Source organism: Desmodus rotundus, chromosome 9 (assembly GCF_022682495.2).
Source record: "Desmodus rotundus isolate HL8 chromosome 9, HLdesRot8A.1, whole genome shotgun sequence".
Lineage (NCBI taxonomy): Eukaryota > Metazoa > Chordata > Mammalia > Chiroptera > Phyllostomidae > Desmodus > Desmodus rotundus.
The window spans coordinates 91,672,457-91,686,736 of record NC_071395.1 but is presented as its reverse complement, the minus strand read 5'-3'; the positions used below and the strand labels follow the sequence as shown (position 1 = coordinate 91,686,736).

Below are 14,280 nucleotides of genomic sequence, written 5' to 3'. Positions count from 1 at the left end.
GGTAAAGTGGACCACGCTTTCCTTTACATTCCACTGGAACCCCACCTAACTTATAAAACCTAACTAAGATATCACGCTTACACACCTTTCCCCTCACTGGAAGCCGACAGGGCCACCAGTTAGCCTCTGTATGGATTGGAGAGGAAACAGCCTCCTCGGTAGATGAATTAGAAACAAGCAGTTGTCTGGGTGCATGCAGCGACCCTTGCCCCCAGCCCCCGAAGGCCCAGCACCATGTATGAGTAAAAAGGCACCCTTTTCCCTCTTCCTGAGGCATAGGGTTGCCAGATAAAGTCTTGGCGTATGCCTCAAACACTGAATGGGCTAAGGTCACACTAGAAAATTATTTGACGTCCTTCTGAAATTTGAATTCACCTGTATTCAGTTTACTAAGTCTGGCAACCCTACTCAGGGCAGATTCAGCCGCACACCAGAGTGGACGGCGTGGTGAGCAGGGTGTGGGCTGGATGTCAACCCGCCCTGCCACTCCATCTTGCGCGCAAACCAAACACGTGGTCCTGGATTATGAGCTCTTTGAGGGCAGGTACAAGGCCTTATTCATCTTTGTATTTCTAGCGTGTGGAACAAATGCACATCCTAGTAAAAGCATGTATTCCTTAAAGTAATGCTGCAGACTTGCCTGTCAAAAGAAATACTTTTGGGTGGAAAGAAACTTCCCATCTCCCTTCCATGAAACTGAATACAACTGTCACCACCTATCTCCGTCAACCTTAGTCACATTGGCATTCAACGGTCATAAGCCCAGACTGGAAGCACAGCCCTGAGCCGAATGCCAGGTGGGTTTCCAAGGACAACTGTGGAGTCATGAGGCACTTTCACACTTCACTTTCAGGACCACAGGGTGTCTTAAATTAAGTCGGCTTTAAGAGAAAAAATAAGGTTAAAAACATTATACACAGATGAGCGTAGAGATAAAGGTAGGTTCACTTAACTGTTAGTCACACAGCAAATTAGTTGGAAGGGTTAGAATAAAAGAATTTTGATAGTTATGCTAAGTTAAAAATGAAAATAATATTGTACCCATTGGTTTTATTTTTCCTGACTATAAAGTAATAAATTCTTATTATATAAAATTTATAAAACACAGGAAATACTAAAGTAGAAAAAAAATCACCTATAATCCTACCATCTAAGTCATAGCAGTCGTCTTTTTAAAAAATATATTTATTTATTTATTTTTAGAGAGAGGGGAAGGGAAGGGAAAAGTGAGGGAGAGAAACATCGATGTGTGGTTGCCTCTCATACGCCCCCAACCAAGGACCTGGCCTGCAACCCAGGCATGCGCCCTGACTGGGAATTGAACCAGCGACCCTTTGGTTCGCACGCCTGTGCTCAATCCACTGAGCCACACCAGCCAGGGCTCAGTCACAGCAGTTGTCTTTAAGACGGAGAAACACTAGATCTGCCTTTCACTTTTATTTTTAATTTCATTCTTTAAAAAATTTCCTTCTGTGTATACGTTTTAAATGAACATTATCTTATAAAATAATAGCTGTATTAAACTATTGGGAGGATGAGTTAAAATATTTTTTACTAGTAGGGATATGTGTTTAAAGTTTGGAGGCCATTCACATAGAGGCAATCACAATAAACACTTCTGGCACACTCACTCCAGTCCTCCCGTCTTTACAACTGAAATCACACTATAAGAATAACTGAGGATTAAGTGCAAGGTGATTTGACACTTATGCAGGCAGGTGCTGACATAGGCCTAGTTTATACAGGTCACTAGCTGGGTGGCCAGAGCTTTTCATCGGACTGCTGTGACTTGGTATTTCTCCCTGTCCTCCCTTCCCATTACTCCCCCTCTTCTTCCAGAAGCTGGCCCCTTCTTCCGCTTGCCCCAGGGCTGGCTAAGGCAGGGTCGGCGGGGGCAAGATGGCTGGCAGCTAGAGGTAAAAAGCTGCTGTGCTCTTCGTGCCAACACTTCTAGGGCTGGTTTCTTCAGCAGCGGCCCATGGAGATTAACTCCTTTGACAGGGGTTGGTCACTTCGCTAGTTTCAGATGTGTGTGTGTGTGTGTGTGTGTGTGTGTGTGTGTGAGGGAAGACAGACTGAGAGTTTTCTCTGAAGTGAATAATAAACTAATAACTAAGTTGTGCTTTGCAGTTCACAAAGAACTACAATAAAGATTTATCCTATTTAATTCTCCCAATCTAAATATTACTGTTGTTTCTGTTTTACAAATGAGAAAAGTGAGGTTCAGAAGGGAAGAGACTGGATTCATAGTCGAGTCTTTGAATTCTAACTCCTGTGCTATTTACACCGCCAGTGCCCGTTCCGTATGTAGCTAAGAATCACCATCTTCAGAATGCCACTCAACAAATGTCACCTACAGAGCCTCAGTAAGGTTAAAAGAAAGGGAGAAAGGCCCTCACTGGGGTAGCTAAGGTAGGAGGAATCACCCCATTTTACAGATGAAGAAACAGACACAAAGGGCAGAGGTTACGGAGCCAGAAGACAGCTGAGCTGAGACTCAGTCTCAGGCTTTCTGACTCCAAGTCCAACACGAAGAGCAAGCTCTGCAGAGATGGCACTCATACCAGACTCGTGGCCCCGCGGAATACTGTGACACCATAATCAGCACTTTTTACCGCTGATAGTGTGTCACGGTAATACATTTAAGGCGATGGGGCTAGATAAAGACATTCCGGCAGTGAAAGAATATTCTGTCTCAGAACCATAGCATTTCTGAGATGATTAAAATTGCGATATTTAATTTTGAGTTATCTGAAAATGATATATGTCTTATAATTTTCTTGTATTCATTAATACCTATTATAGACATGCTCTACCAAATCACCCTATTTTGAAAACATGGTTTTGTTCAGCAAATATCTGTAGCTATGTTTTTATAAAAGGACTCACCAAATTTCTTTTACTGGTTTTTAATGTATTTGAAGCTGTCCTACATATACAGTCACGTGCCACTGAATGACGGGAGCACGTTCTGAGAAATGTGTCACCAGGGGATTTTGCCACTGCGTACACCTACTCACACAAACCTAGACGGCAGGGCCTACGCTGGTAATTGTGAGTGCCATACTTTTATACAGCGAGGAGCGCGGGGTTTGTTTGCACCGGCATCACTGCAAATCCGCGAGTAATGCACTGTGCCACTGCTTGACGGCGTAATGTCACTGGGCAAGAGGAACTTCTCAGCTCCATGATAGTCTCATGGGACTGCTGTGGTATGTGTGGCCCATCACAGACCAGAACAAGTTGTTAGGCAGTGCATGGCCGTGCATGTATTACGTATGAGTTCGATTCACACAGAACTTTAGAAGACAAGTTACTATTAAGCAAAGTATATTCACAGAAAATTTTATATGATATAGTAGCTGTCTCATGTTACTGACTTAGTAAGTGGAGAAACCGGGCCATTAAGTTGTCAAGCATCCTACAGCGTTTTTACCACAAAGAAGTCCAATGCAAAAGTCACCACTACGTCAGTGATTACGAAGAATGTGTCTGGCAAAATGACTAAAACCTCTTTCCTAAAGTAGTTATGTATCTTACTGAGTCATATTGCAGTCATTAGTCAGGGTTAATTTTGGGCAGATGGACGGGAAGATACTCGTGTTTAGGCCTGCACAATCTGGAGTCTCTTCTATTATCTGTTTATTTTGCTAAAGCAACGCTAAGCCTGAAGAGTTGCTTAACAGTACCAAGACTTCCTAATAACATCTCTGAAGTAAGAGTGTGTGAGGATGGCATACAAGGATTACATAAAAAGCAATCTTATCTAGAAACTGGTCATGTTAAAATGAAACCAAGGAGAAACAAGCATGTCTGCCTGGGTTCCCAGCAGGGGTTTGCGAAGTTTCTTTTTGGTTCAGACGTGTGCCTGTCCTGGCTCCAAAGTTGACTTCTTTCTTACCAGATGACATTCCTAGGTGCCAGGGCAGTGAGGAGTTATTTTTTTCAACAACTTTATACCTTAGCCCAAACTCTGACAACTGTTAGGTCTGAGTTCTACGTCAGCAATATTGCTGTGCATCTGGAGTGATCTTCTTTTGTAAGAGTTTACATTTTCCAAAGTTTTACAACCAGTACGCTGCACATGAGTCACAGGTGGACAAGTCACCAACCCTCATCTGCCCTTGGGAAGGCTGGGCTGGCTGCATCTCTGGCGGTTGGGAGTGGCCTCGCCCCGTCACCCAAGGGCCACATCGAACGTGCTCGTCTTCTATGTGCCGTGATCGGAGAAAGGCTGGGAGGCGCGGAAGTGGACAAGGCACGGTTCCCCACAAATTACACGTCTGTTCTGGCACTTACAGACGTGGTCTTCCAGTGTGGTTCCTGTGTCAAGTAAACCTAGCAATAAAGCAGTCAGGTCAACAGGCTTAACTGCTCTCTCACTTGCCGAGGAAACCGGGATGTCACGTCGTTTTACCTGAGGAGTTCCTTTTCAGGCACTTCATCCTGTGTCCCCCCAGCCCCACCCAAAAAAGAAGGCCTCAGAAGCAATCTATGGGGAACATAATAGAGTCACTGCCTCGGCAGGCTGCAGGATGCTTTACCTGGCCTTGCCGCTTCTCCACTGCAGCTTCCTTGACATTAAGACCAGGGCTTTCATCCTCCTGACAGTGAAAAGCACATTCCCCTCAACTTCCATAAATCTGTGAGACTTGAAAAGAGCCCCAGTGTCATGGAGTAAAAGAGCCGGCTTTAGGACTCTTGCTGGAAGGAGGGGTGTCTTCCAGCCTCTCACTGCTAAGCCGGACATTTCCTAACACTGGACAAATTGTACGTCCAGCTCGGGGCGGGTGAGCTGCAGTGGTCTTTTACCCTCCAAGCCAATTGTTAGCTTTTCACAGGAATCAGCAGGGAAGCACATGTGAAACCTCTGTGGTGACGGTGAGCACCCCCATGCCTTGTGTGACTCTGCATGTAGATGAAGCAGGCTGGGAGCTTTCTTAGCTGCTGCTGCTGAGTTCTCAGAGCAGCCCTTTTCTCCGGCGTGGCGCCCTGCTGGGACAGCCCTTTTCAATTTCTCTATCCCCCCTCGATCTCTTCTCCTGCAGAACACAGGGAAACTTGATTGGAATAAAGACCTAGGGAACATGTTTTATTTTCTCCTGTTCAATCCATTTTAGAAAAGCTTTTAATTGGTTTTAAAAGGATGCTAAACAAAATGTGATGATGTTTTTCAGTCTTCATGAACTACAGATACCACTTTTTATACTTTCAAAGGGCTAATAAATCAATCATGAAATTAACTCTCCAGCTACATTTAAAGCAAATCCACTGAATACCAGATTCATTAAAAATCTATGCATTTACTTAGAAAAATTTAAAATTCAAAGAAAATTATCCTAGTAACTGAAATCTGACTTGAATTCTTAGTCCCACACTGAAAATCCAAGACCCAAGCAATCACAAAGGGAAAAAAGGAAGGCTTGTGAACCAGTTTTAATAAGCCAATTTACAACGAGGGAGGAGCATGGGGGAGGGGGAGAAGTAGAAAAGAGAATATCTTGATACATAACAACATAGTGACCCCGAAGGGATCCCTTTATGTGAGCATGTGCACACATGCTCACAATTTTTCTGTGTGAAAGCTGGAATTACAACAAATGCAGAATTAAGGATTCTGTGACTGATATGATTACCCTATTGTATGTATGTACGGCCCCTTTTTTCAAAGCAAAATGCCTGCAACTTTTCTGTTTCAGCGATAAAACAATAGCTTTCTACCATCTATGCATTTGTACATATTCATAACATTTAATATTCAAATCCACATACTTTTACTATTTAATTGAAAATATCTAAAAACCCTAAATGTTCCTATTCTAGAATGACAAATAGTCTTGACACTGATTAGCCTGAAATTTTCCCCTTATTTTCCAGAGAGAATACAAACTAATTTTAAAAAGCAAGGTGATACAGAGAAAGCATATTTGTATTTTGTTCAAATATATGCCAACAAGAAATATTTCAAACAATTTCCTCTGCCACTGATTCACTTATACAGGAGGCCGTTTAGCAGTCCAGATCAGAGCCACCAGATTCTGATTAATGACGGGCTGGCATTCTCTTAAGTGAGAATCCCTGCCACTTCCAATCACTAAAGCCAGCAGATCTACCTCTTACTTCCTCGTATTCCTATAGACTTCCTTTTCATTCCTAAGAGCAATGAATTTCCACATCCCTTTTTAATGATCCAATTCCTGTTTCTAAGATTTCTCCCAAGCTCGGCCAGGTGCCTGTGTGTGTACTCTTCACTTCTAGCTTTTTATATAGCCTCCTTTCATCATTTAAGAAGCTTCTGAAACCACCTCCTTTTTTTTGGTGACCATGTTATTGGGATATCTTTTACATAATACATAATCCACTGATTTAAAGTGTACAATTTAACGGTTTTTAGGTATATGCACAGATAAGTGAAATCATCGCCACATGTTCTAATCAATTTTAGAACATTTTCATCGCACAAAAAGAACGCCTCTCATTCTCCCTATCCACCCCTGCAAGTCCTGGGCAACCACTAACAAATCTCCTTTCTGTCTATAGATCTGCCAATTCTGAACATTCCGTACAAATGAAATCATATGACATGTGGTCTTTTGTGACGGGCTTCTTTCACTTAGCACAATGTTTTCAAGGCTCACCCACATTGTAGCACGTGTCAGCACTCACTTCTCTGTATCGTCGAATACTCCATTGTATGTATTGTATACAGCACACTTTATTCTATTTGATGAACATCTGAGTTGTTTTCATTTTTCAGCTGTTTTGAACAATACTGCCATGGACATTCCTATGCAAGCTTCTGGATGGGCATATATTTTCATTTATTTTGGGTACATATTTAGAAGTAGAATTTCTGGGTCATACGGTAACTATGTTTAACCCGAGAAACTGCTAGACAGTTTCCAAAGGCTGCACAATTTTTATATTCCCACCAGCAGTAAGGGTTCCAATTTCTCTATATGCTCTTGTTATTATCTGACTTTAAAAAAATATGTTTTATTGATTACTTTATTACAGTTGTCCCAATTTTCCCCCTTTTGCTCCCCTCCACCTGGTACCCCCTATTCCCTCCAGCAATCGTCCCCCTTAGTTCACGTCCATGGGTCATGCATGTAAGTTCTTTTTTTAAAAAAAAGATTTTATATACTTATTTACTTTTTAGAGGGGAAGGGAGAGAGAAAGAGAGGGAGAGAAACATCGATATGTGGTTGCCCTCTTCTGCGCTCCCTACTGGGGAATGTGGCAGGTAACCAAGGCATGTGCCCTGACTGGGAATCCAACCGATGACTCTGGTTTGCAGGCTGGTGCATATACGTACTTCAGCTACTCCATTTCCTATACAGTTCTTAACATCCTCCTGTCTATTCTGTATCTACCAATTTGTACTTCTTAATCCCTGCAACTTTCCCCCCATTCTTCCCCTTCCCAACTGATAACCCTCCAAATGATCTCCAAATCTATGATCCTGTTTCTATTCTGCTTGTTTGCTTAGTTTGTTTTTTAGATTCAATTGTTGATAGTAGTGAATTTATTGCCATTTTAATGTTCATAGTTTTGATCTTCTTTTTCTTACATAAGTTCTTTTAATATTTCATATAGTAAGGGCTTGGTGATGATGAACTCCTTTAGCTTTACCTTGTCTGGGAAGCACTTTATCTGCCCTTTGATTCTAAATGACAGCTTTGCTGGATAGAGTAATTTAGGTTGCAGGTCCTTACTTCTCATTACTTTGAATACTTTTTGCTGGTGCCTTCTTGCCTGCAAAGTTTCTTTTGAGAAATCATCTGACAGTCTTATGGGAACTCCTTTGTAGGTAACTATCTTCTTTTCTCTTGCTGCTTGTAAGATTCCCTTTTTATCTTTAACCTTTGGCATTTTAATTATGATGTGTCTTGGTGTGGTCCTCTCTGTGTCAGTCTTGCTTGGGGCTCTCTGAGCTTCCTGGACTTGTAAGTCTATTTCTTCACCAAACTAGGGAAGTTTTCTTTCATTATTTTTTCAAATAAGTCTTCAATTTCTTGCTCTCTCTCTTCTCCTTCTGGCACCTCTATGATTCAAATGTTGGTACGTTTGAAGATGTCCCAGAGGCTCCTTAAACTATCCTTGCTTTTTTGGAATTTTCTTCTTCTTGCTTTTCTGATTGAGTAGTTTTATTCTTCCTTATGTTCCAAATCATTGATTCAGTTCTCGGCTTCATCCATTCCACTATTGGTTCCCTGTATATTGTTCTTTATTTCACTTAGTGTAACCTTCATTTCTGCCTGGGTCTTTTGTATGCTGTTGAAGTACCCAGTGAGTTCCCTGAGCTTCTTAATCACCAGTATTTTGAACTCTGCATCTGTTAGATTGCTTATCTCCATTTTGTTTTGTTCAGTTTCTGGAATTCTGTTCTGCTCTTCAATTTGGGCCATATTTCTTTGTCTTCTCACTTTGGCAGCCTCCCTGTGTTTGTCCCCATGTATGAGGCAGAGCTGCTTTGATTCCCTGTCTTAGTAGTGGGCCTACTGCAGAAAAGCATGCCAGTAAGTTGGATGAGGAGGAGCCTTAGGTAATCGCTGGGGCAGGGCAACCTGTGTGAACCAGGTGGATGGAGTCTCTGATATGGTGTCATTGTTCTGAGGCTCTGGGTGAGGCTCTGGGTGGGAGTGGGCTCAGAAAGAAGACAATGCTGCTGGTTGGCTGCTGAAGTTCAGTCTGGAAGGAAGCTATCCCCAGGCACTTGCCCTGATGTCAGACACTTCAATTTCTTCCCCTTTGCCACTGGTGCCTTTCCAGCTGCTGCCCCTGTTGCTGGAGCCAGAGTGAGTGAGTCTGCATAAGTCCTAAGTTTGTTGCGGGCCGTTTAAGAGGAGACTCCTGAGAATTCCATAGACTCTTCTGCTGCTCCACCTCCCACTGGTTTTTACAACCAGAAGTTATGGGGACTTATCTTCCTGGCACTGGAATCCTGGACTGGGTGGTCTGATGTGAGGATGGGATGGATCCCTTGCTCCTGAGGTATCCCTCCTGATTTTTATTCACCATCCTCGGGTATGGGACCGCCTTTCCGCATCTCTGCGTCTCTCCGTGTGTCTCCTGTCTCTGCCCCTCCTACCTGTCTGGATGAATGCGACTTCTTTAATTCCTTGGTAGTCGGACTTCCATACAGTTTGATTTTCTGATGATTCTGGGTGACAGCTGTTCTATAGTCTAGTTGTAATGTTTGCTGTGGCTGTGCAAGGAGGCGAGCCATGTTTACCTGTGCCCCCATCATGATCCTTGTTATCTGACTTTTAAATTACAGCCACCCTAGAGGATATGAAGTGGTATCTCATTGTGGCTTTGATTTGCATTTTCCTGATGGCTAATGACGTTGAGTATCTTTTCATGTGCTTATTTGCCACTGGAACTTTGGAACTTTTACTTATTTTTTAACCTTTTCACTTTGATCGTGCCTCGCCAAATATAAACTACAGCGACAGTAAAATAGTTAATCCCACCACAATGAGGAGACGCTAAAATACATATATTTTTGAAGAGCATAGGATCATTTTCCTCCTCAAGAATCTTACAACTATTTTTATAAAAGAGAAACGGTTATTCCTAAGTATTTAATTAAAATGTTACAGGTCATTTGTTAATAGGTCCTGCTTATTTCTTTAAAAAAAATTTATTATATTTTTGTCATTACCAGTTACCCCCCTTATACCTCCTTCCTGTCCTGTTTATTTCTTTTAGTATCTATTTTGGATCACAAATAATTCTAAGCTTGGTGTTTAGTATTGAACAATGTAAAGGACAGGCGGTTTGAAAAATACCATTGAAAAATTACTCTTCCCTCTTCCCAATAACTTCCAGCATAAATATTTAGGTTCTTTTTAGGTAAAAAAACCTAAATATTACAAGAAATAAATTTAAATGCCTGGAAAAAGTCTCCCAATCTCATGATTTTTAAAGTGCTGATTTCATAAAAAAGAATTTTTTGGCGTGTGATATATAATAAAATTTCAAGGTTGTTGTAGGTTATGTTTCTTTTCACTATTCTAGAAATTTTTTTAAAACCCTAAAACATCAAGACAAGTCCTTTCCTTTAGATGTAACACACGCACACACAATTTTACTGTTAAATTAAATTCAAATTTACCAGCTTAAATATTGAATGTTTTCCCTATAGTTTAATTTATATCTCTATCTTCAAATATGAGATTCCCATAGAGGCATTAAGATGTTTTTCAAATTAGTACTTAACTCCTTTGCATCTGCCTTCATTAGCATTTCTTCGAGGTTATAGCACACAGAATCAATCAAGCGAATTCATGTCTTGTGTCACAGCCAAATATGCTCTGGTAGCCTCTACATAAGTAACCTACTTAACCAACCTTTATGGGTTAGTTTAAATGTGTTAGGCCATCAAAATCACCAATCTCCAGTAGCCACATCAGTGGCTACCACATGACCCAAGATCCTGGCTATAAACTTACTCCTTAAATAGGCCACACGTCAGAAGAGAAACAACTCAAATTCATCTGGAAAAATTAAAAAAAAAATCTGCCTATAGGAAATAAATTTCCCCAAATAAAAATTCTTAGAAAAGCCTATAAAGTGATAAAGGAAACAAATGAACCCCTTACACACTGACATCATAATTTCTCGGAGGAGATAAAGGGAGTGAAGATGTATAATACGATGGGGGAACTTAAAGAACAACACAGGATACTAACTGGAACTAAGGGATTTTGAAATCTTCAGAAAAGGAACGGAAATCTTCTCTGATTGTTAAAATGATTTACCTTGAGACAGAAGGCCAGACCAGATGACCTTTCAAAATTCCGCAACAGAATTTTATACATTTATGGTAACCGTCTTATTTAGGGAGACTGCACCATTATAAGCAATTTGCTGGAGAAACTGTGAAGATGTTCCTTGTGTTATTTTTACCTGAGGAGGAGCCTTTTTCAGTAACACAAGAAGAGCCTGTAATACCAGATTGGAAAATCGAGGGCCAATAGGGACATAATCTGGAAGAGAAACATTACTACGTTTAGGGATTTGATACAGAAATGCACATATTCCAAACATTCAGGTTTTTCTACATCAAGAGCAAACACAGTTCTAAAAACAGTCATGCCACTAATGATAATAAGAAAAGAATCTTCAATAACTTCAACGCATAAAATTATATGAGAACTTTCATCTGTAAATTTTTTTTAAAGCTTCTAAATATACATTTTGGGTTCATGTAGACATATTCAGAGACAGGTTTTTTTAAGAAGAAAAAACCCAGATGTATTTACTAAGCATTTCCCAGAGATTACTACAAACTGTGGCAATACATTTCCCCAAGTACACAGGCAACAAAACAGCACGCTAGAAAATGGCCAGAAGGAAAAACGGCAAGTAACAGTAACGTAAGAAAGGCACTCCAATATAACTAAAAAGACGTAAGAGCCACTGGGATTCGTCCTCAGATGGTGAAGAACAAAGAACTTTCTGAAAGAACTTCCCACCTGTTAAATTTCTAGCAACCCTTTACGATTCTGCACAAATGCCGTCTCCTTAACTTCCTCTGCATATTGCAGGTGCGCCCCTGCCCTGCGCTTACAGCTTCCTTCAGGCGTCAGCGCTCGGGAGTCAAAAGTGACCCTTCCCTTTTCTGATCGTCCAGAACAATGGCACATTCTACACTGCAGTAATTTTGCCAACATATGCTATAATGACAGACAGCATCTTATTTTTCTGAGACCTAATACTTCTAGCACAGTAAGGGCTGGGCAAACGCTTGTTGAATAGATGAACAAGCGAGCGCAGATAATAACTCACACGAAGGAAAATATACTCAGAGGGCACACATTCCTGACGCAGTGGTGTTGCTATGACCACACATCTCAATTGTGTTTAGATAAAGGAATTTACACAGAGCTATGAGTATGTGCCTAAGAGCTTTTAAAGAAATAATCCTATAAACTGGGCTGAAATGTATCAAAAATAGCAGACCAAAATCCCAGGTCACTAGATAAAACTATCACTTTAAAAAGACCTCACAGATATACCTGCTTTGCTTTATAACAAATATTGCCTTAGAAAACAAGAGAATAAATAACAGGATCTACCTAAAGCAAGTCTGAAAATCTTAGGAAAAACGTAGTCAGATAGTTAACTTGAGATTGTTAAGCTACACCATTATGGGTAGCTTAAGGAAGAAGGGATTAATCTATTTTCAGGTTTATTAAGTCACCAGGTGGGTTCAATTTCAACAGAGTTTATTACAACATCCGGAACCATTGTTATAATAGTAAGTTTATTCCAGATTATCTAATTTTTGCAATGGGAACAAAATATAAGCCCTGGCTGGCGTGGTTCAGTAGATTGAGTGCTGGCCTGCAAACTAAAAGGCTGGTGGTTCGATTCCTAGTCAGGGCACATGCCCGGGTCGTGGGCCAGGCCCCCAGTCAGGGTGTGCGAGAGACAACCGATATGATGTATCGATCGCACATCGGTGTTTCTCTCCCTGCCCTTCTCCCTCCCTGGCCCCCTCTCTAAAAGAATAAATAAAATCTTTAACATGTAAGGTAATACTTTCCTGGACTTTATTTGCAGATTACCCCTTATGAGCTGAGTGCAGGGACTGTCTCACTCATCTCTGTATTCTGCAGCAGTGCTCTTAAACACAGGAGATGTTTAATAAATGTATTTTTAAAATTACTATAGAGCACTTTTAACTGTCACAATGTCTTCAACATTATTTCCCCATTTTAGTCTTCACAATTATTCTATGAAACAAGGAAGGAAAGGGATGCAGTCTCTGCTTTACATGAGCAGAAACTGAGGTAACACGGAGCTTGAGGCTTCTGCCCCCAGTGTTACCTCGTGGCAGTTGTGAGCCCTCCTTCCACCAGTTCTGTCCAAGTTCCTAAGTGGAGCCTCTGAGCGATAGGCAGTAAATGTATCCACCAACAAAAGTTGCTGACCATTGGCTGTGGGCAGGGAACTTTGTAGAAGGTACGAAACATTGTGAGGCAGGAGCCCTCACAGGAGAGCAGTTTATAATGAAGTTACAGTCACAGGCGTACTGAACGTGGACGCCATCACTGAACAGAGAAGGGGAGACAATGTTACCTTTCCTTATCAGACGAATAAGGGTATTTGTATTGCCCTACAGTTTGTAAACGCCTGCTCTTTTTCTCTTATAATCTGTGACACACTGGCCATAACGGGGCAAAGACAGCACCACGGCACACGCTGTGACTCACCGAGCAGTCTCTCGATGTCGTCCACAACCACACAACTGAGCTGGGATTTGTACGCGTCGTCAAAGATCTGGAAGAAGGCAAAACCACGGATTATCTCACTGCTCTCCATAATGACGGCAACTTCCAAGAAGATAGAATTTAGTTAACTTGAGCAATGCCTAAGCAACGCACAGTAAAACACCAATATTTCAGACCACACTAAATTAGAATTTAAAAGATAATAGGATTTTAGAACAAAAATAGTTCTTGCAATTGAAGAATGAAAAAATTGGGGTCCAAAGCAGTTAACTGACTTGCCCAAGATGACACAAGGGGTCAGAGCTGTGTCATCGCTGGGATGCGGAGAGCCGACAAATCCCTCAGGTTTATCACAAAGGTGTCTCCTGTTCCAGGAGCACGACTTCAGTGTTGTGGCTCAAGAGCCAGATGAAGCCACAAGGGGTACGTAAATAGAACTGGGCGCCATTTTACTATCTGCGAGAACTGTGGCCCTATTTGGCGGGAATGACACTGAAAGAACAGAAGCTTGTCAACTCAAACCAGACCACATGGTCAAAGTGCTTACAGAAGAATTAAAGCTGAGAACAAAGGGCCAGACAGGTCTGGTTCTATCTTCAGAACCAAAGACATTGTGAAGACAATTGTCTTACGAGCGCCCAAGGCCTTGGACCGGCCTTTCTGTAACTTGGGGGTTCCTTTTCCAGCAACTGTAACTGAGGCTCAGTGCATCCCGTGGTGTCATCTGTAAGAGTTAACTCCTGCATCCCAGCCCAACCTCTCTGGTTGTTAAATAACCTCAGTGCCCCAAGGACCACTAACCCCCCTCCCCACAATTTTGCTTGGGGAGGTATAATATTCCTTAGTAGGTATATTCTAACTATACAAGATAAAAAATTAGGTATAGAAATAAACTAAATCAACCTGTAATATTAATATTTTTCATACTAAGTTTAAAGACAACCTGTGTATACTTAGTCTTTAAGGTATTTGTAACAATTAAGAAAACTTACCATATCAGATTACTAGATTAGCCGTGTTAGTTCAATTTAAA

The 14,280-nt window shown here is 41.4% G+C and overlaps 1 protein-coding gene across 3 annotated transcripts in view; it reads right to left on the bottom strand.

Annotated features, from left to right (window-relative positions):
- NSF (N-ethylmaleimide sensitive factor, vesicle fusing ATPase) overlaps positions 1 to 14,280 on the bottom strand; it is a 132,820-nt gene that overhangs the window by 16,544 nt on the left and 101,996 nt on the right. For all 3 annotated transcript variants that reach the window (XM_053910403.1, XM_053910401.1, XM_053910402.1), the window contains exons 16-17: positions 13,230 to 13,296; positions 10,918 to 10,997 (exon numbers count right to left, since the gene is read on the bottom strand). In XM_053910403.1, coding sequence (XP_053766378.1) covers positions 10,918 to 10,997; positions 13,230 to 13,296 — 147 coding nt within the window. The remainder of the gene's footprint in view (positions 1 to 10,917; positions 10,998 to 13,229; positions 13,297 to 14,280) is intronic.